This window comes from Mytilus californianus, unplaced genomic scaffold, assembly GCF_021869535.1.
Source record: "Mytilus californianus isolate M0D057914Y unplaced genomic scaffold, xbMytCali1.0.p SCAF_5, whole genome shotgun sequence".
NCBI lineage: Eukaryota > Metazoa > Mollusca > Bivalvia > Mytilida > Mytilidae > Mytilus > Mytilus californianus.
The window spans coordinates 57,074,125-57,099,271 of NW_026262701.1; the positions used below are offsets into that span (position 1 = coordinate 57,074,125).

At 32.0% G+C, this 25,147-nt stretch overlaps 1 protein-coding gene across 1 annotated transcript in view; it reads right to left on the reverse strand.

The window, feature by feature from the left end:
* The window catches only part of LOC127702940 (uncharacterized), a 49,804-nt gene extending 34,176 nt beyond the window's left edge, over positions 1 to 15,628 (reverse strand). The window contains exons 1-3 of the mRNA XM_052207260.1: positions 15,564 to 15,628; positions 7,514 to 7,753; positions 6,099 to 6,257 (exon numbers count right to left, since the gene is read on the reverse strand). Coding sequence (XP_052063220.1) covers positions 6,099 to 6,257; positions 7,514 to 7,739 — 385 coding nt within the window. The 5' untranslated portion in view covers positions 7,740 to 7,753; positions 15,564 to 15,628. The remainder of the gene's footprint in view (positions 1 to 6,098; positions 6,258 to 7,513; positions 7,754 to 15,563) is intronic.
* Between the last annotated feature and the right edge of the window lie 9,519 nt (positions 15,629 to 25,147).

The window sequence follows — 25,147 nt, forward strand, 5'->3', positions numbered from 1 at the left end:
AATGTTGCATGTCAGAAAAATATACTAAAACTGATATCATGGCTATGTTTTCGAATCATGAATTTCGCATGGTCAAGGGCATGCTTTTGAAATCCAATTTGAAACAAAAATTACTTACACATATCAAATTTAGACCAACCAGTCAAATCATTCATACATCTATAAAATTTACACAAGGATTCCTGAAACAAATCAAAACTAGATGCATGGGTACAACATGAATGGTCCATATAAGCATTTAAACCATTGAATTCTTCAAATTATTTTCAGTGTTTTTTTTAAACCTCTGATGTGTATTGCCATGCGCATTACAATGTATTATTAGATATTGGTATGAAATTGTGTCATGAGTCAAAGACTCATTACTAAAATGGTAATTTCCAAGAATATTTGAAGAATTTAAACCAATGTGGTGTAATACCACCATTGATTTTCCTCTATTAGTCTTTGTTAAATTTGCACTTTCAAAAAATTGTGCAGAATTTATCTTTGTTTCAAATAAAGAAATGCTTGGCATGAGTACAGTTTTATCCTGTCCAGTACTATAGACAAAATTTCACATCACATTTCATTGCATATAAGAAAATAACCATCACTGGAAGTTAACCAATCAAATTTTCACCTCTTTTTTTACCTGTGTACAGGCTTTAGTAACCATGTAACCTCAAGTTTCCAAAATATTCTATAGAAACACCAAATAAAAAAATAATGGTGCTTTGAAACACCTAAGATAAATGTTTATGACCCAGAAATTTTTTACTGCAATGAAATGTAGGATTAATTTCCTACAACTGTCAAATTCAAGGGAATATTTTTTTTCGACCCTTTTTCGTATGTAACCGGATGTGACGTACTATGATTTGGTGGTACTACACCTTGTTAATAGTTTATATCAATCATTCAAAGTACATGTATTGGATGATGATGGCAAATCTTTGATAGTCACAACTTTTCAAGACTCAGAACCACTTAGTGCTGGGTTGTTAGTTTCTAGAGGATTAACTCCCAAAATAGGAACAAAAATGGGTCAAATCCTCAAATGGCTGGGTTTCATTAAGTGTGACTAATCAATGTAGAATGTTTACAATGAAGTGGCAATTACATGACATGCATGAGGGTTGTAAATAACTAAGTTTCAAAGTCCTGAAAAATATGGAAAAAATTCTTCAAACATTTCCATATTAGCAGGTGCACAACTTCAACACATGTACAATCTGTACAACAAGTCTTAGGGATCATGAATGAAAACAGTAGAAGTTGAAAACTTGTTCCCTTTTTTATAAATTTTGGTGAAAACTGATTAAGTTCCAAAGTCTGGAAAAATGAGAAAAAATTCCTCAAACAATCCTATAATAACAGATATATAATGTCAACATCTGTCCAATCTTCCTGTGAAGTTTCAGGGATTTGTACAGACATGGAGGGAGTCAAAATCTCCAAATTTTTAAGCCCTCTTCAGTCCCTCCCTTTTATAATTTAAATCTTCCTTTTTTGGGGGAAAATTTCAACTACAAACTAGAGGCTCTAAAGAGCCTGTGTTGCTCAGCTTAGTCTATGTGCATATTCAACAAAGGACACTCTCCAACATTGTAGACGAGAATAGAATTCATGACAAAAATCTGTTTTGTTGATCTTGTATTGCTGATCATTTAGTCTGTCTAGTTTCTCTCTATCTCCTTCAGTTTTTTTATCTATTATAATATTTGTCGTATAAGGCAAAAAGCCAAAAAATGGTCATTGAAGGGCAATAAAAAATATGTCAGTCTTCATTTTTTTTTATTACCATCGATATCAATCTCAAATATCGATTTTGTGTCACTGAGGAAGGTAATGTTTACCTGCAAATCAAAGAACTTGGATAATCATATGGCTTCCATTGACAGCTTGGGTGTCAAACATACTATTAATTAACTTCTTTTACCTCAGACTTACTGCTATTATGTAATAAATGATCTGTGTACTTGAAAACACTTGATAGAAATTTCGAGTTTCTTCCCTTCCTCCTCTCACAGTGGCAAAACCGATGATGCAAGAACAATAGAAAAGTGACTCTTCTTATGAAAGAGTCAACAAATTCAACAGTAAATCAATGCAAGTGACAATACCGATTAAAAGTTATTTCTAAACAACAATCATACATTTTAAAGAAAGTATTTGTTAAACTGTGTCATTAGAAATATACATGCAAATGTTTGATTTCCTCATTTATCAAGATATTTCCATTATTAGGCCAAATAATTCAACTAAAACGGATAGTTGTATTGAAATTGTTGAAAATTGAAACAAGAGTGCACACACTGAAATGTCTCGCCTTCTTTACTGACCATTGATTTTATGTTGATAGTTCTTAATATAAAGCTTTACTTAAAGTATCACATAAACTTAACATGATCCAAGAAAATTAGGTCGAGGTCAGATAAACCAAACCGAAAATACATGTACACCTTACAATCATTCAATACACCAAATATAGTTGACCAATTGCTTATAGTTTCTTAGAAACAGACTAAAACAGGAAAACTAAACATTGACCAATGAACCATGAAAATAAGGTCAAGGTCAGATGAACCATGCCAGACAGACATGTACACCTTACAATCAATCTATGCATTAAATATAGTTGACCTATTGGTTATAGTTTAAGAAAAACAGACCAAAACACAAAAACTAAACACTGAGCAATGAAATGTGAAAATGAGGTCACGGTCAGATGACACCTGCCAGTTGGACATGTACACCTTACAATCATTCCATACACCAAATATAAAAGACCTATTGCTTATAGTATCTGATATATGGACTTGACCACGAAAACTTAACCTTGTTCACGGATCCATGAAATGAGGTCGAGGTCAGATGAAAACTGTCTGACGAGCATGAGGACCTTGCAAGGTATGCACATATTAAATTTAGTTATCCTATTACTCATAATAAGAGAGAAATTAACATTACAAAAAATGTTGACTTTTTTTTCAAGTAGTCACTGAACCATGAAAATGAGGTCAAGGACAATGGACATATGACAGACGGAAACTTCATAATATAAGGCATCTATATACAAAGTATGAAGCATCCAGGTCTTCCACCTTGGAAAATATATAGCTTTAAAGATGTTAGCTAAGGACGCCGCCACCGCCAGATCACTATCCCTATGTCGAGCTTTCTGTGACAAAAGTCGCAGGCTCGACAAAAAAGCATCAAAACAACGGAAAAGGCACGCAAGCAAAGATAAATATGAACAGGACTTTAAATGGCTAATCATCACAGAGGAAGGATATTACTGTTCTGTGTGCCAAAAATACAGCACTAAAGCAAGGAACAGGACAGAAACTTGGATCAATAGGCCATGCATTCGCCGGAGGAGGGAGTCCTGCAAAAGCCATCTGCTATCCGAGATGCACAAAACTAATTTGTCAAATGAAAGGCTAGCAGTGATAGCAGAAGAACAAGGACAAGGTAAGACCATATCATGAAAATCTCTTGAATATTTATTATACATACTGTTTCCTTCTCAATATGTCAGATTTTTTCAAAAAGTATAAAAATATAAACTTTTTTTCAGGTCTCATTCGAACAGCATTTGAAATTCAAATCAATGCCAATGAAGCAGCTATTATTGCCCAGTTGAAGATTATGTACTGGTAACTAGTTGAAGAAATTCCGCATTCCACAAAATTTGCCAGTCTTAGTAATTTATTTCGAAATATGGGTTGTGCTGAGTTGGCTCTTCTAGAGGACACAGATAAGACAAAGTACACATCATAGAGAAACATAAAAGATCATGTGCTCTGCATTACCCCCATGCCACCCACAGTAAAAAAAAACCCAGTTGGAAATGTTTAAAAAAAACAAAACACCTGGTTGCAAGTGTTTTTTTCAATACATCCACCTTACCTCAGAGAAAAAAGGAGAACACTGGTATGTTATTTTTATCTAGATCTATTAATGTATTGAAGTTGGACCTTTGACTGTCCAAGGCACCAATTTTCAGAGCATTCAGCATAGTCTTTAGCATGTTTCAATTCCCCAAAATATACCCATTTTCAAAATATAAGTTTTCGAGTACATCAGTCTGCTCTCGTCAAATCAACTTTCAATATAGATTTTTTTTTCTTTTCATGAAAATAACGATTTAATAAGTTTTTCCAGGTTAAAAAATAAAAGATAAATATTTTGACTAAAACTTTAACAGATTTAAAGGACACTACACATGCAAATATGAAAAATTTTTTTTTTTAGGTTTTCATACCTGTCAACCTATGAAAATGAAAATGCAGGTCATGACCTGCATCGAAGAAGAAAATCTCAGGTCATCACACATACACACTTTTTTTCGACTGAACTTAAGCATTTAGGTGACATTTCTTTATATTTTAAATCTACTAGTTTTTAAAATATGTTCACATGGTAATGTAGTAACTGAAATTAATTTTATTCTTTAATTTTATTATTTCATTCCATAATGAGCCTTTGTTTAATCAATGTAATATCAGTTCTCAGACTACATGTTTTCCTGTATGTATCATTGAGCACATATTTGTTGATGTGGAAATGTAATAAAATAATTAAGCATTTAAAGGAAGTAGAGATCAAAAAATTAAATTTCAAAATAATTTTTAAATTGTTCTAAGGTAGAAAAACAAAAGAAAATAATATTCTAATATGTATTTGCATTCAATTTCTTTTAGATTTAATCTTTTTACAAAAAAAAAACAACATAAAATTAAGGAGTATATTGTGAAAGGTGACAAAAAAGGGGAAGTAACTCAAATTTATTGTCAAACAACTTTGAAATAGACAAATTATTTAGACCCTAAGCTAATGTAATTGGTGTTAATTACCAGTGTGTTTGACACCAAAGCTGTCAAGTGAAGTCATGCACTTAATGAGTCACTTAATTAGACACACACAGCTATTTGAACTTCCTCTCCATGAAAAATTACAAATCTGCAGGTATTTCAGAGGAAAATCACTTATGAAATCAGTCTAAAGGCTCAAGAATCCGGGTGAAAATGGGTCATTTTCTGAATTCACAGGTTATTTTAAGACCCGGCGGGTATTTAAAAAATCCCGGGTATGGGGTGAAATTCTCAGGTGTGACCCGCAGGATACGGGTCAGTTGACAGGTATGGGTTTTTTTAACCTCTGATCAAGTATTTTTCATTTCACTGTATTATTTTGATTTTTTTGATTTTTGGTGTTTTAACGCCACTTTTAAGCACCGCTTTTGGGCTATTTCGTGGCGGCCAGTTTTTATTGGTGGAGGAAGCCGGAGCGCCCGGAGAAAACCACCGACCTTCGATAGGAAAACTGACAATCCTAGTCAATTAAGATTGGAGTCGAGTGCACCCGCACGAGCGGGGTTCGAACTCACAACCTCAGTGTTGACTGGCTAGTGATTACAGTAGTAACTACTTAGACCACTCGGCCACCGAGGCCCCTCACTGTATTATAAGATATACAGTTATTTTGTGGTGCATTTCTTTAGAACAATAAACGCAAACTAAAAGAATTACACCTGTGTTTTTCTAAATTAGAGTTTTATAGTGTAGTGTACTTCTTTTGGAACATATCAAAATTTTAGAAACGTCTACCAGTCCGAACTCAAAATATGCACAATTTTATGTTAAGGGAGTCTTTAATTTTGTTTTGATAGCTTCAGACAAACTAATTTAATACTTTTTTACACTGGACGGAATCACTTCTTAACCTTTAAATTAATGACAAAAACTTCTATACATGTAATTTCATCCCCTTGTTCTTATTTTTCTATACCTGAAATATAATTTTTAACGAGTATGAAAAAAATTAATTTAAAAGGTGTACAAGAAAATAAACATGATAAAAGGTGTATGAAAAAAATTTGCAAGTCATACTGTCCATACAACATGTACAAGGGACTATATTTGTAGAAAACTAAAAGCAAAGGATAACAAATGTGTCACCTGATTTATCAGAATAGAAAGACTTTACTACTTTAAATAAATTTTGCATGACTTAGGCCTAGGGCATTTTAAAACAGTTATTTAAATCGAGCTTCATGGCTCAGAGTTGGTATTTTTTCCATACAAAACTTTGTTCTGAAGGGATAAAAATACCTCCACAATGTACTGGTATTTCTCCACCAGGGATTGTTTCAGTTCTCAGATTAATGGTACTGGTAGAATTTGTGGCTAAGTGGTTTTTATCGTCATCACTTCTTTTTCCCCCTTTCTCTTGCTGATCATCTCCAGCACTAGCCAAGCTCTCATCAGGGTCTGAAAATATTCACTTTTTGTTTTAAAGTTTAAGAATACTACACATGACATATCTATTTCAAATGTTTTTTTAACCTGTAATAAAGTATTTTTCATTGCAATGCATTATTAGATATACTGGCCAAGAACACAGCTATTAGAACAATAAATCCAAACTAAAAAAATCACACCAGTGTTTTCTCAAAAAAGATTTTTACAATGTAGTGTACTACTTTTGGAACAAACTATGGAAAAATGATAGAAAAATCTATTTATTAAAAATAAGAAGATGTGGCATGATTGCAAATGAGACAACTCTCCACAAGAGACCAAATGAAACAGAAATCAACAACTATAGGTCACCGTATATCCTTCAATGAGAAAAACCCATACCAGGTAGTCAACTATTAAAGGCCCCAAAATGACAAATGTAAAACTATTTAAACAAGAAAAATAACAGCCTAGTTTATTATATATACAAAATTGGCAGTTGACCAAGTTTCATGGCAAAAGGATATATTTTAGAGACAATATGACCATTGTTTTTTTATTTGAATAAATTCAACTACTGAGAAAGAACTTTTATTCGTGGGGTACCAATTTTTGTAGTTTTTGTGGATGGCTTAATCCAAAATTTAAGTGACCAATGAAATATAACAATTGATGTCAAAATAAAGACATGGGAGATCCCCATGTATGTTTGACCACATGGATACAGGCAGAGACATAATACATTATATGTCTCTGATATGGGCACACACTCTTAGAGAATACATATAATATTAACAAACGCAATATGCACTATATATACAACTTCATACTGGATTTACCCATTTAATCTTTTAAAAAAGGTAAAGTGTACGACTTTTAACCTTTTCTCATGAAAAAATAGTTTTTTGATCGATTAAAGTCTAACTTCCGGTGATGATACATGTAACTGATGATGAAGTGTTTTTTTTCATAAGATTCTAAGTAAATTTGTAGCATTGTTCATTTAACCGTTTTCTTTAAGTGACAATCATGACAATGTTTATGGTCCAATTAACACATTTGTTGATTGTAATCTGTTGATCATTTGAACTTGGGTTAATTAGTGTCATCACTTCTGATTACATGTGTACAACAATTAAAATGTTGACTTTGCAATTTCCTTTAATCAAGACAATTTTTAAGCATAGATGAATCAGACTTTATTTCTGAAAGCAATTATTTTATAAAAATTTGATAAATGTTGTCAGTAATGACATTCATGACATTATTAAAGGTATAAAAAATACCTTGTGAATGGGCTTGTGTTTCTCCATCAGGGATTGTTCCAGTTCTTACATTGTTGGTCAAAGTAGCTATATATCTTGGAGAAATGTGTTTTTCACCATCAACAGTTCTTTTTGCTTCATCTTCATCATTTTCATCAGCGTCATTGCTGGTGCTGCAGAATCTGAGTAATCTCGTTCTTGGTAGAGAGTTCCCTTTCTCTTCCTGACCATCTCCACCACTCGCCATGCTTTCATCTGATTCTGTAATTATTCAGTTTTGGTTTAAATGTTAAAGAATACTTCACAATGACATATGAAATACTTTTTCTAAAAGCGTTTTTTTCCACCCCTACTCTATCTGTATTTTACATTTTAATGAATAACCAGACATAGATATAAGAAGATGTGGTATGAGTGCCAATAAGACAACTCTCCATCCAAGTCACAATTTGTAAAAGTAAACCATTATAGGTCAAAGTACGGCCTTCAACACAGAGCCTTGGCTCACACCGAACAGCATGCTATAAAGGGCCCCAAAAATGACTAGTGTAAAACCATTCAAACAGGAAAACCAACGGTCTAATCTATCATGTCTATATAAAAAAATTCGTAAGGGTTCCACGGAACCCAGTGTCTCGCCTACTTTTGCTGTTAATCGCAGGCTCAACAAAAATGAGGAAAAAAATCAATAAAAATATTCCTTTAGATACTATCTTTTGATTGTAAGAAGCTTCTGTCAAAGTTTGGTATAAGCCCAGGATAGTTTATGAATCTAATAAATGTTTTAAAAACTTTAACTGCAGACTGTATTTAATGTTAACTGGAAGAAAAACTAAGTCCATTTATAAGTAAAATACAGATAAACAGGTACAAATTTTAACAAAATTTCCTTCTAGATACTAGCTTTTGATCATAAACAAGCTTCTGTCCAAATTTGGTACAAATCCAGGATAGTTTAAGAAAGTTATTAAAATTTTAAAAACTTTAACCACAGAGTGAATGTATTGTTTCCTGGCAGAAAAACTAAGTCCATTTATAAGTAAAATACGGAAAAAAGAAATTTTTTTTTAACAAATTTACTTCTGGATACTATCTTATGATCATAAACAAGCTTCTGTCCAAGTTTGGTACAAATCCAGGATAGTTTAAGAAAGTTATTAAAATTTTAAAAACTTTAACCACAGAGTGAATGTATTGTTTCCTGGAAGAAAAACTAAGTCCATTTATAAGTAAAATACGGAAAAAATGAAATTTTTTTTTAACAAATTTACTTCTGGATACTATCTTATGATCATAAACAAGCTTCTGTCCAAGTTTGGTACAAATCCAGGATAGTTTAAGAAAGTTATTAAAATTTTAAAAACTTTAACCACAGAGTAAATGTAATGTTTCCTGGCAGAAAAACTAAGTCCATTTACAAGTAAAATACGGAAAAACAGGAATTTTATTTTTACAAAATTTAATTCTGGATACTATCTTATGATCATAAACAAGCTTCTGTCCAAGTTTGGTAGAAATCCAGGATAGTTCAAGAAAGTTATTAAAATTTCAAAAACTTTAACCACAGAGTGAATATCTGTGGACGCCGCCGACATCATAGACGACGCCGACGGAATGTAGGATCGCTATGTCTCGCTTTTTCGACTAAAGTCGAAGGCTCGACAAAAACAAGAAACCAGAAATACTAATGAACCACATCAACAAAAGACAACCACTGAACAACAGGTTCCTGACTTAGGACAGGTGCAAACAAATGCAGGGGATTTAAACGTTTTAACAGGTGCCAACCTTCACCATAACCTGAAATAATAGTGATACATCACAAAATAGAAAGACTCACTATAAAATATCAATTGAAATGGCTTAACTCAATCAAAAGACATATTAACAAAAACAAGTAAACAAACACTGAACGAATAAATTTGATCTATGACACAATTAATGTACATATTGTAAATACAAAATCAATAAAAAAGGGGGGTGAGATATAAAACAATATCAGAAAGACAACTATCACCTTGGACAAAATGCTGTTAAATAAAATGACATATTTTGATTGTCACCAAACTCTTTCTGTGGCTGTCCAAATTGATGATTTTTTTCAGAAATAACTTTTGTTTACAAATTTACTGTGACTTTCTGTCCTACACTCCAAACTAAAGACCTCCCACACTTGTGGCAAACAGGCGAAAGAACAAGACATTTGAGATGGTATATAATAATAAGAAGTGTCACATTTAAATAGACGAGCTTCTTACTTCAGTTTAATTGCTGAGGTTAAGTCTGGTTGCATGACCTAAAGTCATTTTGGAGAAAATGCATAATACGTTGTAGGACACAGGAATAACCATTAATTGATGGATTAGTATACCTCAATTGAGGTATAATCCACCATTTGACATATAGTGAGATAGACCAATTGAGGTATAATGCAGTTTTTATCATAAATTCTTTTAAAGAGACATTCGAGCATCATTTTGCATATACCATCTTAAGCTTTGATGAGTACTCATTAGTGACATGTAATTGCTTCTGACTTCCTGTGGTGTGTTTTGAAAAATGTGTATTATACCTGAATTGAGGTATAATCCACCAATTGATGGATATTCACAATTGGTTGCCTTAATTCTGCATCAGTTCCAACTTTAAGATTTGTTAGTCGAAATGGATAGGAAGAGATAGATTACAGAACAAAAATAAGATTTAATAGATGAAAACTCAGAATTTATAGTAGGAAAAGGAGGGTCATATTAGTTTTTAGGTTTCTCTAAAAAAAAAATGCAGCATGAAGTGTCAGAATCAATTACATGTCATCACTAAGTGGTCATCAAAGCTTGTTATGGTAAATGCAAAAAGATGCTCCAATATATTTTTTTTTTTTTTTTTTTTCTTTTTTTGATAAAAGATGCATTATACCTCAATTGGTGTATCCCATTGTATGTCAAATGGTGGATTATACCTCAATTCAGGTATAATCCACCAATTAATGGTTATTACTGACCTGTTGAAGATAATTACTTTGTTCATAAAATTCAGTCTGGGAAAATGCACTGACAGTTGATTGTGTTAACCAGCTGCATCCAGTGAATTAACATGATTAATTAGTCCAAATAATTATGAGGTCTTGAAAATGACCATGCAAGGGAATGCTCTTCCCCCTGGAGTTGTATTAGCACAGTCATTCCAGGCTGGTAACACCAATGACCGAATGACACCTGAAATTTTAATTTTAGCACATATTGGTGACTTTTAAACATTGATTAATAAATAATATTACATTATAAATGTATGTTATAACTTAAAATGATTTATTAAAGCAGGTAAGTTCATAAAATTTCATTATAATTTCGTGGATAAATCCAACATGGCTACCAAGGAAATCATAATGAGAATACTAAAAGGTGGATAATGCATATATACGATCGCCCAATGTGTTCAGTTTGGACTACCAAAGTGGAGCCCTCATTTGTAAAAAAATTAAAACTCACTGACTCTCCATGAATTGAAATGTATCTCATTTAAAGGAGCACTAGACTAAGCTGTCAAATTCATGTTCACCGATTTGACTCAAATTCTCAAATTCGACTTATAACATACAAAATGTATATCCGAATAAAAAAAGTCTAAAATAAATAATTTAGTTTTTTGTCTAATTATTTTTGTTTGAATAGAATCAATTCAATATTCAAGAAGTTATTGAAGTTTTTATCGGCACACGCCGTTATTTGGGATATGTCATGCATGACCGATGATCATATTCAATACCAATTATCATGTTGATTAAGTCTATACAAACCCTTGATTAGGTCGTTTGATCTTTATTGATTAGTGTCATTAAAAAACAAACCAATTAACAATATAATAGAGTTGAAAGGTAATAAATATTTCAGGTATTGGGCATTTGTCATCATCGTGATATGTATTTATAAAGGTTACTCAGGAACACGTGTATTTGTTTATGTTAAGCACGTGTGTTCAAATCAAAACCTGTTTATGTTTAATTTGATTGGACAAACAGTATGTTATTACCTGTTTAGGTAATATTAATCATGATAATTTCATGCTAGAATTTAAGCGCTAAATTGTAGTATTATAGTGTAGAATTGTCATTCGAGGTTCGCCTTTCCGACAGTACAGTATCGTTTCCCGCCCACCCACCCTTTACTTCAGAGGAAAGTACATAATGTTATAAAGTAAATAGTATATAAGAACTGTATAAATGTAAAGATTTTGTTCTTCAACTTATAGAATTCTTTTCTATTGTAAATTGTGTTTATATGTGATGGCAGTGGTTGATGACAGCAAATTGGACATTTGTGTTTTATTAACTGGATTTTCGAAGTAAAAATCGGTTATTGATTTTAGTTTTTCTCGTTTTTCAGTTATAGTCCTTTCCCAAGAATTCAATTTTTGATGAGTTAATTCTTTTCTGTACAAAGGGAAATAACTCATTTTTTAAAAGATTTTTAAAAGACATTGTATTAATGATAAATGACATTTTGGATTTTTTTTCTTTTCTTTGGTAAATTGTTTTGAAGAATTTTTGGTAGGTTTGTTTGTTATTCTGTATAAACTAATTTTCTGAATGCTATATATATATATTTTTTTTATGAAGTGAACTCTTTTAATTAGATAATAATCTATTTTTATTAAAAGATATATTTCATTACATTTAAAGTTGTTGACATTGATAGATACATGTAAGTTGCAGATCTATATTAGTTTGTGACAAATGAAAGAAAAATATTTGGAACTATTAATTATATTTGATTATAATTTGAAAATAGATATACATTGTGTTACATCATATCTAATTTTGAAGAACTATTTTTAGTGGTTAATTCATATCTAATGTTAGAGTACTATGTTAAACCATATTTCTGTTCAAAGGGAAATAACTCAAACTTATTCCATGAACCAGTAATGATAACATAAAAGTTTCTTTATAACTATTTTTTTTAAGTCATGTGTGTTATGAAGGTAGATGTCACAGTCATTGACGCGCGAGACGGTGTTGTGAAGTCACGTGACCCTCGAATATATATGTCTGGAGTTAGATTATTAATATCTTTTCAAGGGAGACCGTTGAACAGAGCACATGTGTATTGATCAGAGTAACACGATCACTATTGGTTTTATTATTTACAGGTCCTTGATGTCTGATGTGTGGCTGATGGGGGACCTTGGTTTATTAATAAAGATAAGATGCATGTATACATCATGATGGCTGCAAAGTATGAGGCTATAATTAGTTAATTTTGTTCATTTTATCGTTTCAGTTGCATGGAACCCGTAAAACAATGACACATGCCATTTCGACAAAAACTTTCCAGTTATTTATCATGTCACGACTAACATTTTGGTCAAATTTTTTGGATACGGCTTACGGTTTATGAATTACAAAAACAAAATGACAAATTTATTTGGTAAAGGCAGATAACTCCTATAGGATCTCACTGGATCGCTTCAATCCAAATTAGCCAAAAATTCCTGAGGATGTAACAAACAATTTAGAAAAAGAATTTTTTCGTTATCATTTTGTGTTACGAAGGTGATGCATACACTTGATAAACAGTGAATTGGGAGATAACTCTTACTAAGGAAATTGTTCGGCTTAGCAGGGTGAAATTTAAAAGCACATACACTGTTCCATACAACAGAAGAAATATCAAAGCGACATATTGCAAAACAAAAATTTATCGCAAGAACAAAGTTTGGCGGAAGAAAAAATAATAATAATCAGAACAAATACAATAGGTCTTTCCTAAGAAAAGTGGAAAGACCTAATTATCTAATTGACACAAAAAACTTTATAATTCAACTTACTAGAAGTACTAAAATGTAATGTTTACCAATAAAATGGATGATATATACCTGTACCATATTTCACTGTTTTAATAGAGAAAATTACGGATAGAAAAACAGCGCGGGATTTTTTTTTATAAGATCATAACTTTCTAAAAGGAAACTCTATAGGAACTTCGAAATTGTGTATTTCAACATTTTAGTTTTTTGTCCTAGACAAATCAATTGTGCGGATGATAGATTTATGTAACAAATTTCACTATCTCAATAAAGAAAATTACAGTTATTACATTCAAATTCTCTAAAAAGAAACTCTCAAGACAAACTTCGAAATTGTTCAATCCCTCTGAGCTTCATTATTTTCGATATACTTGTCATACATATGTACATCCTGAATAAATCAATTGTTATTTTTTTCAAATTTGGAAAATTATACATTCTGAAAGGTTTGAACTTTCCAGTAAGAGCTAAACACACTCATTTGACCCTGGTTATTTAAATCACTCGTGTTTATCGGCAAGTCATTTCCCGCCAAACTTAGCTTGTGCAGTCGGCAATCTTTTGTAAAATGTTATCAGCCAGGTCAAGTTCATTTTACGATTCAATTGTAAAATGTTGTCAGCCAGTTCTAACTGTTTTATAAAACGAGTGAGGTCAAATTCATTTTACGATTCAATCAAGTGGTTTTTTAAATGATATACTGATTATTTGAATTTATTGGAAAATAGATAAGATAAGAAGAGATAAGATATTTTATTCCAATTAACAGGCCTATGAAGATCAAAGTAATTTATTACAATGATTTAGATAATTGACACAATAATCAAATAATATATGTTTCCCAATGTTTATAATGCCGATAACATTCGTTTTATTTATTCCTTTCTTTTTTCTTTCGTTTAATAAATTATCAAGTAACAGCTTTGTTGGCAACCATGTCAAAAAATATTGCGTATCAAATTTTCTAACGGTATTGATGGATTGTAATGCATGATTAATTTTACGGCTTTTTACCAACTTTGATCAACTTGATAATGAATACGTTTAATTTGAAATGTTAACTAATGAAAGGAAACTGTACTTTTTTAATTGTAAACAATTGAAATTTGTATCTTTTTTCAGGAAATATATATGGCGTTCAAGATACATGTAACTTATAATTTTAAAATGATAATGTATTTCTCTTTGGAATGTATGCAATCCATCTTTTAGTATTCTTATTATGATTTCCTTGGTCGCCATGTTGGATTTATCCATGAAATTATAATGACTCTGTATCTGTATCTGTATTGGTACGTGTAGAATCCTGTTAAGGCTTTTATACACGTGGAGAAGAGCGCCGTTGTTATGGGCGGTGTTCTTGTAGAGCGGTCTTAAATGCCTCTACAGAACCTGCATGCACAACTTTATCTGGTAGTTGGTTCCAGTGAATAGTTGTTTCTATGAAGAATGAATGTTTATACTGTGGCTTGTTGCTGTCTGGTACTTTAAGCCCTCTGGTGTTACAATGATTATTTGCCGTTCAATAATATTGTCTGTTTTACAGTTTGAATATACTTTGGCTTTGATTGTTCGTTTCGGTCTTACTGGTGTGACAAAATTGTCGGCTGGTAGAGCAGCGGGCACCAGACCCTCAACCACTTTGTATATCAGGATCAGACAGAGGCTGTGTCTTCTTTCCTCTAGCATCTCCATTTCAAGCTGTCATCTCATGTTGGTTATAGACCCTGTTTCTTGACTCCTGTAGTTTTTCTTGATAAATCGTAAAAATGACCAGAGATTGGGACATTTTATGAACTTATCTGCTTTAATAAATCATTTTTAAGTTATAACATACACTTATAATGTAATATTCATTATTAATCAATGTTAAAGAGTCACCAATATTTGCTGAAATTAAAATTTAAGTGTCATTCGGTCATGCAAGGTACCAATTCCAGGCTTCTAAATTCAATGCCTCAGTCATGTCAGTGATGATGGTTACTTCATTTTGAAACATTGAAAGGAAGGGGTGACATGCGTCAGTTCGCACACTAAAGATAAGGTAGTTTGATCAGTTTACGTATGGTGGTCCTGATATCTGTCAATTTTGAGTGAAGGGTTGTCCTACAATAAACTAAAAGGTTGTAATAGTTTTTTTGTGATAAAAAGAGAGCATGTCAAAAGTCAAGCCAAAAAAAAATCTTTCTAGGGGTCATAATTATTTGGACTACAGCAATTAGTCATTATATAGTCCTTACTGATGACTAAATAATTCATTTATTACCTTAAATCTGCAAAAATATATGGATAAGCAGATGATGAAATCCGTGTGCGGCCAGCTGATAAAATGAAAGCGGAAATAGACAACTTCGCCTCAATTCGGACGATTCCGTACCCGAAATAGAGTAGCGGACTCACCCGAAAAATGTCGATTGAAACAGTTAATGTAAATCGAATCTTCCTCCAATGAAAGAGCACCTCATTAAACTTATTAATATGCCAATAAAAAGTTCAGAGTTTCCTGACCATCTAAAGGCACAGGTTGTTCCATTGCATAAGAAGAATAGTCAGTTAGAGGCAGAAAACTACAGACATGTTAGCATACTACCGGTGGTGTCAAAGTTCTTTGAAAGGGCCACATACCAGCAGCTAATAGAATATTTTAGTAAGATATTTCATCCTTCTTTGTCAGCTTTTATACCTGGCTATGGCTGTAATACAGCACTTCTAAAAGTCATTGAGGACTGGAAAAAAGCAGTCGACCAACATTTATATGTTGCAGTTGTTCTTATGGACCTTTCGAAGGCCTTCAAGTTGATTGCCTACTTACTGTTATTAAAGTTGCAGGCATATGGCCTGTCAAATGAGGCACTAAAACTTATTGACAACTATCATGACTATCTGTCGAACAGAAAACAATGTGTAAAAGTTGGTGCATATTTTAGTACCTGACAAAATATTTACAAAGGTGTACCTCAGGGCTCAATCTTGGGTCCTGTGCTTTTCAAAATTTTTCTTAACGACATTTTCAATTTTGTAAAAGAAAATGAATTGTACAACTATGTAGATGACAATACATTGTCACACTCAGGACCAGATTTGAACGGATTAGTTAAATCTTTGGAAAAGGAAAGTGCAGTTTTTATAGATTGGTTTGCTAATAACAAAATGAAAGCTAATCCGGATAAATTTCAGGCTATTGCCATTGGCAATAAATCTAAAAGTGGGGATATTAAATTCATTTTGGATGGGAATAAAATTTTATGTGACACTGAGGTAAAGCTCCTGGGAGTGACAATAGATGACCAACTTAAGTTTAAAACACATATTTCTGAAATTTGTAAAAAAGCATCACTGAGGCAGTTAAATGTACTAAAAAGAATTGGGAAACATCTATCTAAATTGGGAAGGTTAACTATTTATCACTCATACATTATGTCTAATTTCAACTATTGTCCTGTGGTTTGGCATTTTTGTGGGGAGGGTAACACTAAAAAAATGGAAAAAATACAAGAACGTGCCTTGGGGTTCATCTTTTGTTAAAATCTGGTATACCTTCTTTAAAAATAAGACGTCAACTAATGATGGCAATAGAAATTTTTAAAATATTACACAAAGAGTCACCGGTTTATCTCCATGATATTATAATCTTAAAAATGTACCTTACTCTTCAAAGTTTAGAAAGCAACATACTGTTGAAGTACCACAGGTGAGAACAACACAATTTGGACTTCATTCATTAAGGTATGCTGGAGCTACACTCTGGATTGAGCTGCCTGACGCGATCCGTGCGCAGTCAAACCTGAGCCAGTTTAAAAGTATCATGATATTGTATGGTGTTATTGTTATTAATGTTGGCAAAAAGAACTACAGAGCTTATGTTTGTAATGTTCATTAAACCCCGACTTAAAATAAAATTTTCTATTCTATTCTATTCTATTCTATGAGTATCCTAAACTGTTATATTTACATGTGATGAAAAGACCTTCACCAGTAATACAAGTTAATCTATTCCAACTGTTACGAATTTACTGTTTATGAATATTTTAATATTTCTACAGTTACGTTTTTTTCCGATTTCTCTATGAATTTTCCCATTTGATCTTTTTATCGTTGAAACATGTGAAAACAGCATCGAAAATCATCCCTTTATCCTTGATAGCTATAAGACGCTGTACCTGTACTATCAGCTCTGCAAGATAAAGACAGCAAAAATCTTATTTCACATTTTGATAACAGCTCTGATATTAATCAGCCGCTGGCTGTGAAACTTAATGAAATTTTATTACCAGCCTCTCAAAAATGTTTGAGGCGTTCTATTCCATCGAAAAAATCATCGAGAAAAAAATATACAAAAAAAAATTTTTGATATAGACCTTAGAAAAATGAGAAAAAATGTTGTATATATCCTATGCAGATTTATATTCTAAATATCCGAATGATCCTTATATTAATGGTAGATATTATAAATTGTTGAGACAATATAACAAAAGCAGAAAGTATAATTAAGACTTTTTAAATCAGTTAGATAATCTAGAGTGTAATAATCCGCAGGTCTACTGGGATCTAGTTAAAAAAAACTAAAGGAATCAGATAGATGTGATCCTTCAGAAAATATTTCTGCTGATATCTGAGGGTAGGAATGACCTTTACCGCCAGGCGTCAAACGGTCATTTTCGGCTACCGTTAGCGTCAAATTGGTTAAAATTTTACCGTGATTCGTCAAAATATCCTTATCGTGATTCGTCAGAGGTCTCAAATAATTATCGTTATTTTTGGAAAAAAATTAACGTGATTCGTCAAAATCAGTCGGTTTTTTTTATCGTCTAAAAGAAAGTGTACATTTTATCGTCATGCACCAAAAATTACCGTTAACGTCATTTGGCAAGAATTTTTACCGTTATTCGTCATAAAGGTACCCCCATGACGACCCTCATATCTGGTTAGATCATTTTAAATCACTTAATTCTTAAGATAATATATTCAAAAAGCGTAATGAATATATCGAAAAATTAGTTGAAAGTATTGCGAAACGCTCCATTTCATCTGAACTTGATTTTGCAATAACTAATACTGAAATACTTATATCACAGCTGAAAAACAATAAAGCTTGTGGTTTGGATTTTATAACAAATGAAATGCTAAAGGCAAGTGCCAATAGTTTATCTCCATGTTTTAATAAATTATTTAATTTATGTCTTAGCAGAGGAGAATATCCTGAATGCTGGGCTGAAGGATACACTTTACCCCTTTTTAAGTCAGGGGACCCAACTGGTATTTATAAACCCCCATCAGTACCTGACAACATCTTTTCAGATAACTTTACAAAAAATATAGACAAATGTATAATTAACTATGATAATATTTTATTACTTGGTGATCTAAATTTTGACATGTTAAATAGTAAAAAATGTCAATCTATGAATGACATATGTGATATCTTCAACTTGTCACAATTAATATCAAAACCAACTTGTTTTATGAAAGGGTCTAAACCCTCACTTGTTGGTGTTATACTCACAAACAAGGAAAATATGTGTTTTAACACCCACAATTTATCTACAGGTATTAGTGATTGTCATAATCTTATATCAGTTACAATCAAGGGCAAAGTTCATGCCCCAAAACAGCAAAAAATATCATACAGAAGTTATAGAAATTTTGATATAGATAAATTTAACACAGATCTAAACCAAATAAAAATGCCACTTACAGAAAATGTCACAAATTCTGAACAGTTAAACCAGGCATACAATGAATTTGAAGATACATTCACAAATATTCTAAACAAACATGCACCGATCAAAACAAGACAACCAAGAAAACAACCATTACTGTGCATGAATAGTGAACTTAGAAAAGCGGTATATCGCAAACACATGCTGTACACACAATTTACAAAGCATAAAGATTCAAAAACATGGGAAAATTATAGAAAACAGCGAAACCTTCTTACAAAACTTGAAAAAGTATCCATGAAAAATTATTTTTTAGAACGTTGTTCAGGTGGGGCAAAAACAGTAACTTTTGGACAACTATAAAGCCGTTTTTCTCAAAAAAATGTCACTCAGGGGAACAAAAAATTGTTTTATGTGAAAACAGCAAAATCATAAACAACACCAAAGATGTTTCAGAACACTTTAACACATTTTTTTCGACAGTTGCAGACAAGATTGGTAGTGACGTGATATACGACCCACCAACTCATGCCAGTATCCTGCAAATAAAAGATCAAAACTGCACAAATACAAAATTTGATTTTCAGAAAACAACAACAGAAAAAGTAGCAAACATTATTAACAAAATTAACATTAAAAAAGCTACTGGAGTAGATGGCATACCAGCAAAAGTAGTGAAACATTGTAAACCGATAATTGTGCCACAGTTAACAACACTTATAAATCTATCTGTAGAAACTGGAGTTTTTCCTGACAGACTCAAGCAGGCTCAAGTAACACCACTGCACAAGAAAAACAACCAACTTGACAAAGCCAATTATAGGCCTGTCAGCGTTCTACCAATTTTTTCTAAAATTTATGAAAAGGTTTTTGAAATTCAACTTGGTGATTTTTTTGAAATTATTTTTCATCCCTATCTGTGTGCTTTTAGACGTGGCCATGGGTGTCAGACCACACTGTTACGACTGCTAGAAGATTGGCGTGCAGCATTAGATAAAAACCAGTATATAGCTGCTGTTTTAATGGACCTTTCAAAGGCTTTTGATTGCCTACCACATGAAATTCTGCTTGATAAATAATCAGCATATGGTGTCTCTGTTCATTCTATTTCACTACTTAAATCTTATTTGAAAAACAGGAAACAACAAATTAAAATAAATAGTATTCTTAGCAGTTGGGCTGTCATTCATAAAGGGGTTCCCCAGGGTTCTATCCTGGGCCCCCTACTATTCAATGTTTTTATCAATGATATATTCTTATTTATAAAAAATGGAACTTTGTATAATTATGCAGATGATAATACTTTACCTTACTGTAGTCCTGATTATGATGTTTTGATTTCTACTTTGGAATCTGAATCACTCAAACTTATTGAGTGGTTCAAAATAAATAAAATGCAGGCAAACCCCGACAAATTTCAGGTCTTAGCAGTTGGGAAAAAGACATATAACAAAAATCCATCTATACGAATCCAAAGTGCTGATCTTTCGTGTGAGTCAACTGTCAAATTACTTGGCATTGACATAGATTATCAGCTAACTTTTGATATTCATATTGGTAAAATATGCAGGAAGGCATCTCAGCAACTAAATATTTTGAAACGTTTGGGAGCTTATCTGAACAAGCTAAGTAAGCTTACTATTTTCCATACATTTATTTTAATTTGTCAAACTTCAATTTCTGCCCTTTGGCATGGCATTTTTGTACCGAGAAAAATTCAACAAAATTAGAAAAAGTGCAAGAAAGAGCACTAAGGTTTGTGTACGAAGACCATTCAAGCTCATATCAACAGTTGCTTGAAAAGGCTAAGATGCCTTCACTGCATATTAAAAGACAAAGATCTATGGCAATTGAAATTTTTAATATAGTCAATAAATTAGCACCTGTCTGTTTACATGATTTATTAAATGTAAAAGATTGTAAATATTCTTTCAGATATAGTAATATACTGGATAAACCACAAGTAAAAACTACACAGGTTGGTAAGAAAAGTTTTAAATTTGCAGCTGCTACTCTGTGGAACAGCCTACCTGACCATTCCAGGACAGTTTTTCTCAATTTAAGAGCCTTATACAGTATTAGAATGGTTCAAAATGTTGTTGTTCTGCTTGTAGATAAGCTTTATCATATTTTAGAAGTTGCTCTATAACATGTTATTATGCCTTAAATTTTTGCATGTCTGCTATATTTTATTTGTGCTTAATTTTAGTTGTGCTTAATTTTTAGTTGTGCCTCAGCTTTGGCTTTAGATATGTATTTTAAAAGTGCTTTGCATGTATTTCGATATGACTGTGCTGTTATATATCCTGTCTGCATGTTGTGTGTTTTAATGTTGTGTTTGTGTTACCTTATATTCGTTAAAAAGCTCTTAAGAGCTTATGTTTGTATTGTTATATGTGAACCGAATCAAAAATTAAACTTTCGTATTCGTATTCGTATTCCCTCAAATTACAGAGGCACCTCAATTACATGTACAATTGGTAAACTTTTGCATACAATCTTAAATAATAGACTTGGTTAATATTTATTACACAACAGTCTAATTACTGAGTTCCAAATTGGCTTTGTAAAAAAAAAGTCAAGAACATCTGATCATATGTTTTTGCTTAAAAATCTGATTGATTCAGTATTTTCTTCAGGTAAAAAATTGTATGCCTGCTTTATAGATTTTAAAAAGGCGTTTGATTCAGTGATACATAGCGGTATTAAATATAAACTATTACAGATGGGATTAGGAGGATATTATAAAGAGCATGTACACTGTTAGTTGAACTTGTATAAAAGCTGGGAAAATTTTAACTGACTCATTTAGAGTTAAATTAGGGGTACGACAAGGTGATAACCTAAGCCTTAATCTTTTCAAATTTCTATAAATGACTTTCCATCATATATTGATAATGAGGCTGATGATCTGACCTTGGGTGATACTAATATTAATTTTTTAAGGTATGCAGATGATATTGTTTTGCTCTCTGCTACATCAGATGGTCTTCAATCTAAATTAAAAATATGTTGATAAGTTTTGTTCTGATTGGTGCTTAAACATAAACACCAATAAAACAAAAAAAAATAGTATTTAATAAGCAGGGTAAATTTATCAATGAAAAATTTATTCTTCAGCAAGTTGAACTGGAATGTGTACAGGAGTATAAGTGTTTAGGTCTTATATTTTCTGCTTCAGGGGTCTTCTCTCATGCAAGACAGGAACTGTACAAAAAGAGTCTAAAAGGCTCTTATAAACTATGCATAGATGTTATTCGTTCGCATCCAAAAATTACTACCAGTCTACATCTATTTGATCATATGATCAAACCTATTTCTTTATATTCCTCTGAAATTTGGGGTACGTTTAACCCAAAGAGTAGTAAATTTAGAAATGGTATACTCTTAGATAAAATTTATTTAGATCTTGAACCAGATAAATTACACATGAACATTACAAAATTTATTTTTGGTGTAAATAGAAAGAGCAGCAATTTTGCTGTACCATCTGAACGGGGTAGATTTCCTATTTATATAACATGTACAAGTCTTGTGAAAAACCTATTGAATTATTATTTTAGAATTAAAAATATGCCTGGTGACTCTTTATTGTATAAAGCCTTACAGATCTCAAAAGGTTTAGATAATAATAATCACAATAGTTGGTATAGCAGTGTCAGACACCTATGTAAAATTATTGATCTGCCTTAATTGTAACTTAATTATTAGAAAAGGTTTACTTTGTTGTTTAAAAGTATCCTAATAAAAATATGTTAAATCTTGGGAGAATGCTTATAACCAAAATAGCCAAGGAAAATTAAGAACATATTATCAATTTAAAACATCATTTTATAAAGAAAATTATTTAGATATTTTGAATAATTTTGATTTGAGAAAAGCTATTACAAAATTCAGGATTTCATCTCATTGACTCAAAATTGAAACTAGAAGATACTCCAAATTAGAAGTTCATCAAAGAATTTGTTCTAAATGTGATTTGAATAAAGTGGAAGATGAACTTCATTTTCTTATAGAATGTCCTGTATATTCAAAGGATAGAGATTTGTTATTTTTACTCCTTAGATATGGTTAATAAATTTATTTGGACCTGGTTATTAAATTTAGTATTAACTGTGAGTCTATTAATATTTTGGAAAAAACTTGGCTATATCTTATCAAAATACCTTCCTTGAGTAAACATTTATTATGTAACACTGTGACACTGTTTTTATTTATTTTTATTATAATGTCTAACTTTAGTATACTGTTTGCTGTTCTGCTTTATTGTATTTGTAATTGTAACTTTATATTGTCATAAATGTATAATTTTATGCACTTTGCCCCTTGAGGGTACCTCTTATGGAAATAAAAGATATTCTATTCTGTACAGTTGTTGCTAGGGTGCTCTCTTCGAGGGCCGCGTTCCTGTATAAATACTGGGTAGCTTCTCAGTAATTTTGTCTAGCCGACCGTGCGAGGGCTGAACAGCCAATCAAGGTCGTTAAACACTTCCAGTAGTAGTTATTTTGTCATTTGTACCGAAGACAGCAGACTAAGGAAATAGTTTACAGCAGGCAGAAGGTTTAGTTTAAATGGAGTGAAGTGTTTGAAACCGGCTGACAGGATATAGATAGGCTGAGACTGTTGGTTCGGTACAAATTGTCCAAACAGGGCTGGTGCTAGGGTTTTGCGTTTAACATCTCTCACTATTACAGTGAGTGTTTGCAGATAAACCATGACTTAGTGCTACCCTGTTGTTCCGACAGTTATAGACATATTTTTTTTAATAAGGTTTCATACGAAAGTTTACTTAGTTCAAATTTGTTTCATAAATTAGTTTTCTAATAGGTTCAATACATTTAGGTTTCAGCATCGTTCCATACATTTAGGCGTCACAGAAAAAAATTAAAATAGCGCCTCACAGAAAAAAATTAAAATAGCCTTTCAAGACGTCATAATTATTTGGACTATAGTAGTATAGCGTAAACTGTTTGACTTTAGACATTTTGCATTGCTCTTCAAATCCAAGGAAACTGGTACGAACCCGAGAATAAAATTATTAAGACGCCCCTGCCCGGTTACACGTTACACTAACAATAAAAGAGCCATATATGTACATCGAAGTAAAACACTGCTCAGCTTTATATAATATTTAATATAAAATACGTCTCCATTAATTCAAGTTTATTAGAGGGTGGTAAAGGGTTATTTTCGTGCAACGTGTTTTGCCATTTTTATTTCACGTGCAGCCGTAAAAAAGGTTCGTTATTCACCGTGTTTCGTGAAATCGGTAAAAAGATCAACGTGCAAGAAATATTTAATTGTTCGTTCAACGTGAAATGGCAATTTTATTTCGCGTTCTTCCGTGCAGATACCCCCCCCCCCCTTTACGCCCCTCTTATTAGTGACGGGAGCATATTATATGTGGAGTAGGATCGTCTTACTCGTCTGGAGCACCTGAGATAATCCCCAGATTTTGGTAGGGTTAGTGTTGTTTTCTTGAGTTTTCTATGTTATTTTTAATTATTTGTAGTTATTTTTTTTTGTATACTGTTGTTTGTCTTTTTCATTCAAGTTTGTCATTTTTTAGCCATGACGTTGTCAGTTTATATTCGACTTATGAGTTTGAATGTCCCTTTGGTATCCTTTGACTCTCTTTTACTTGCAGAAATTAGGATATCCAGATTTGTACTATGAGATTCCTGAATTGTATTTGATTTTTCAATACTGACATGAAATATCCTTGATCTTCTATACTGACATGAAATATCCTTGATCTTCTATACTGACATGAAATATCCTTGATCTTCTATACTGACATGAAATATCCTTGATATGGTAATTTTCTGTATAATTATACCTATCATATAATGTTAATAGGAAACACTAAGGTTTTCTACACCTAGGCATACATGGCCTTACATGTTGTACTTAAATTTATTCAACTTTTTGGTATACAAGGTTTTCAGTGCACTTTTATCCTTTTTTTTTTGTAGCCTTCCAGCTGTTCTGATCAAAGCGCTACCGATTAGTTCTTAGTTAGCTTAAACGCGCATCTGGCGTTCTAAATTATTAGATTTGTACCATTATTAACATTGTTTAATATCAGTATCATTCCTTAACTACAATCTTTATGCATACAGCAAAAACTTTTTGGTCTTTTATTTACATCCTATTGTAACTAACAAGACGTTTTATTTTTTCATTT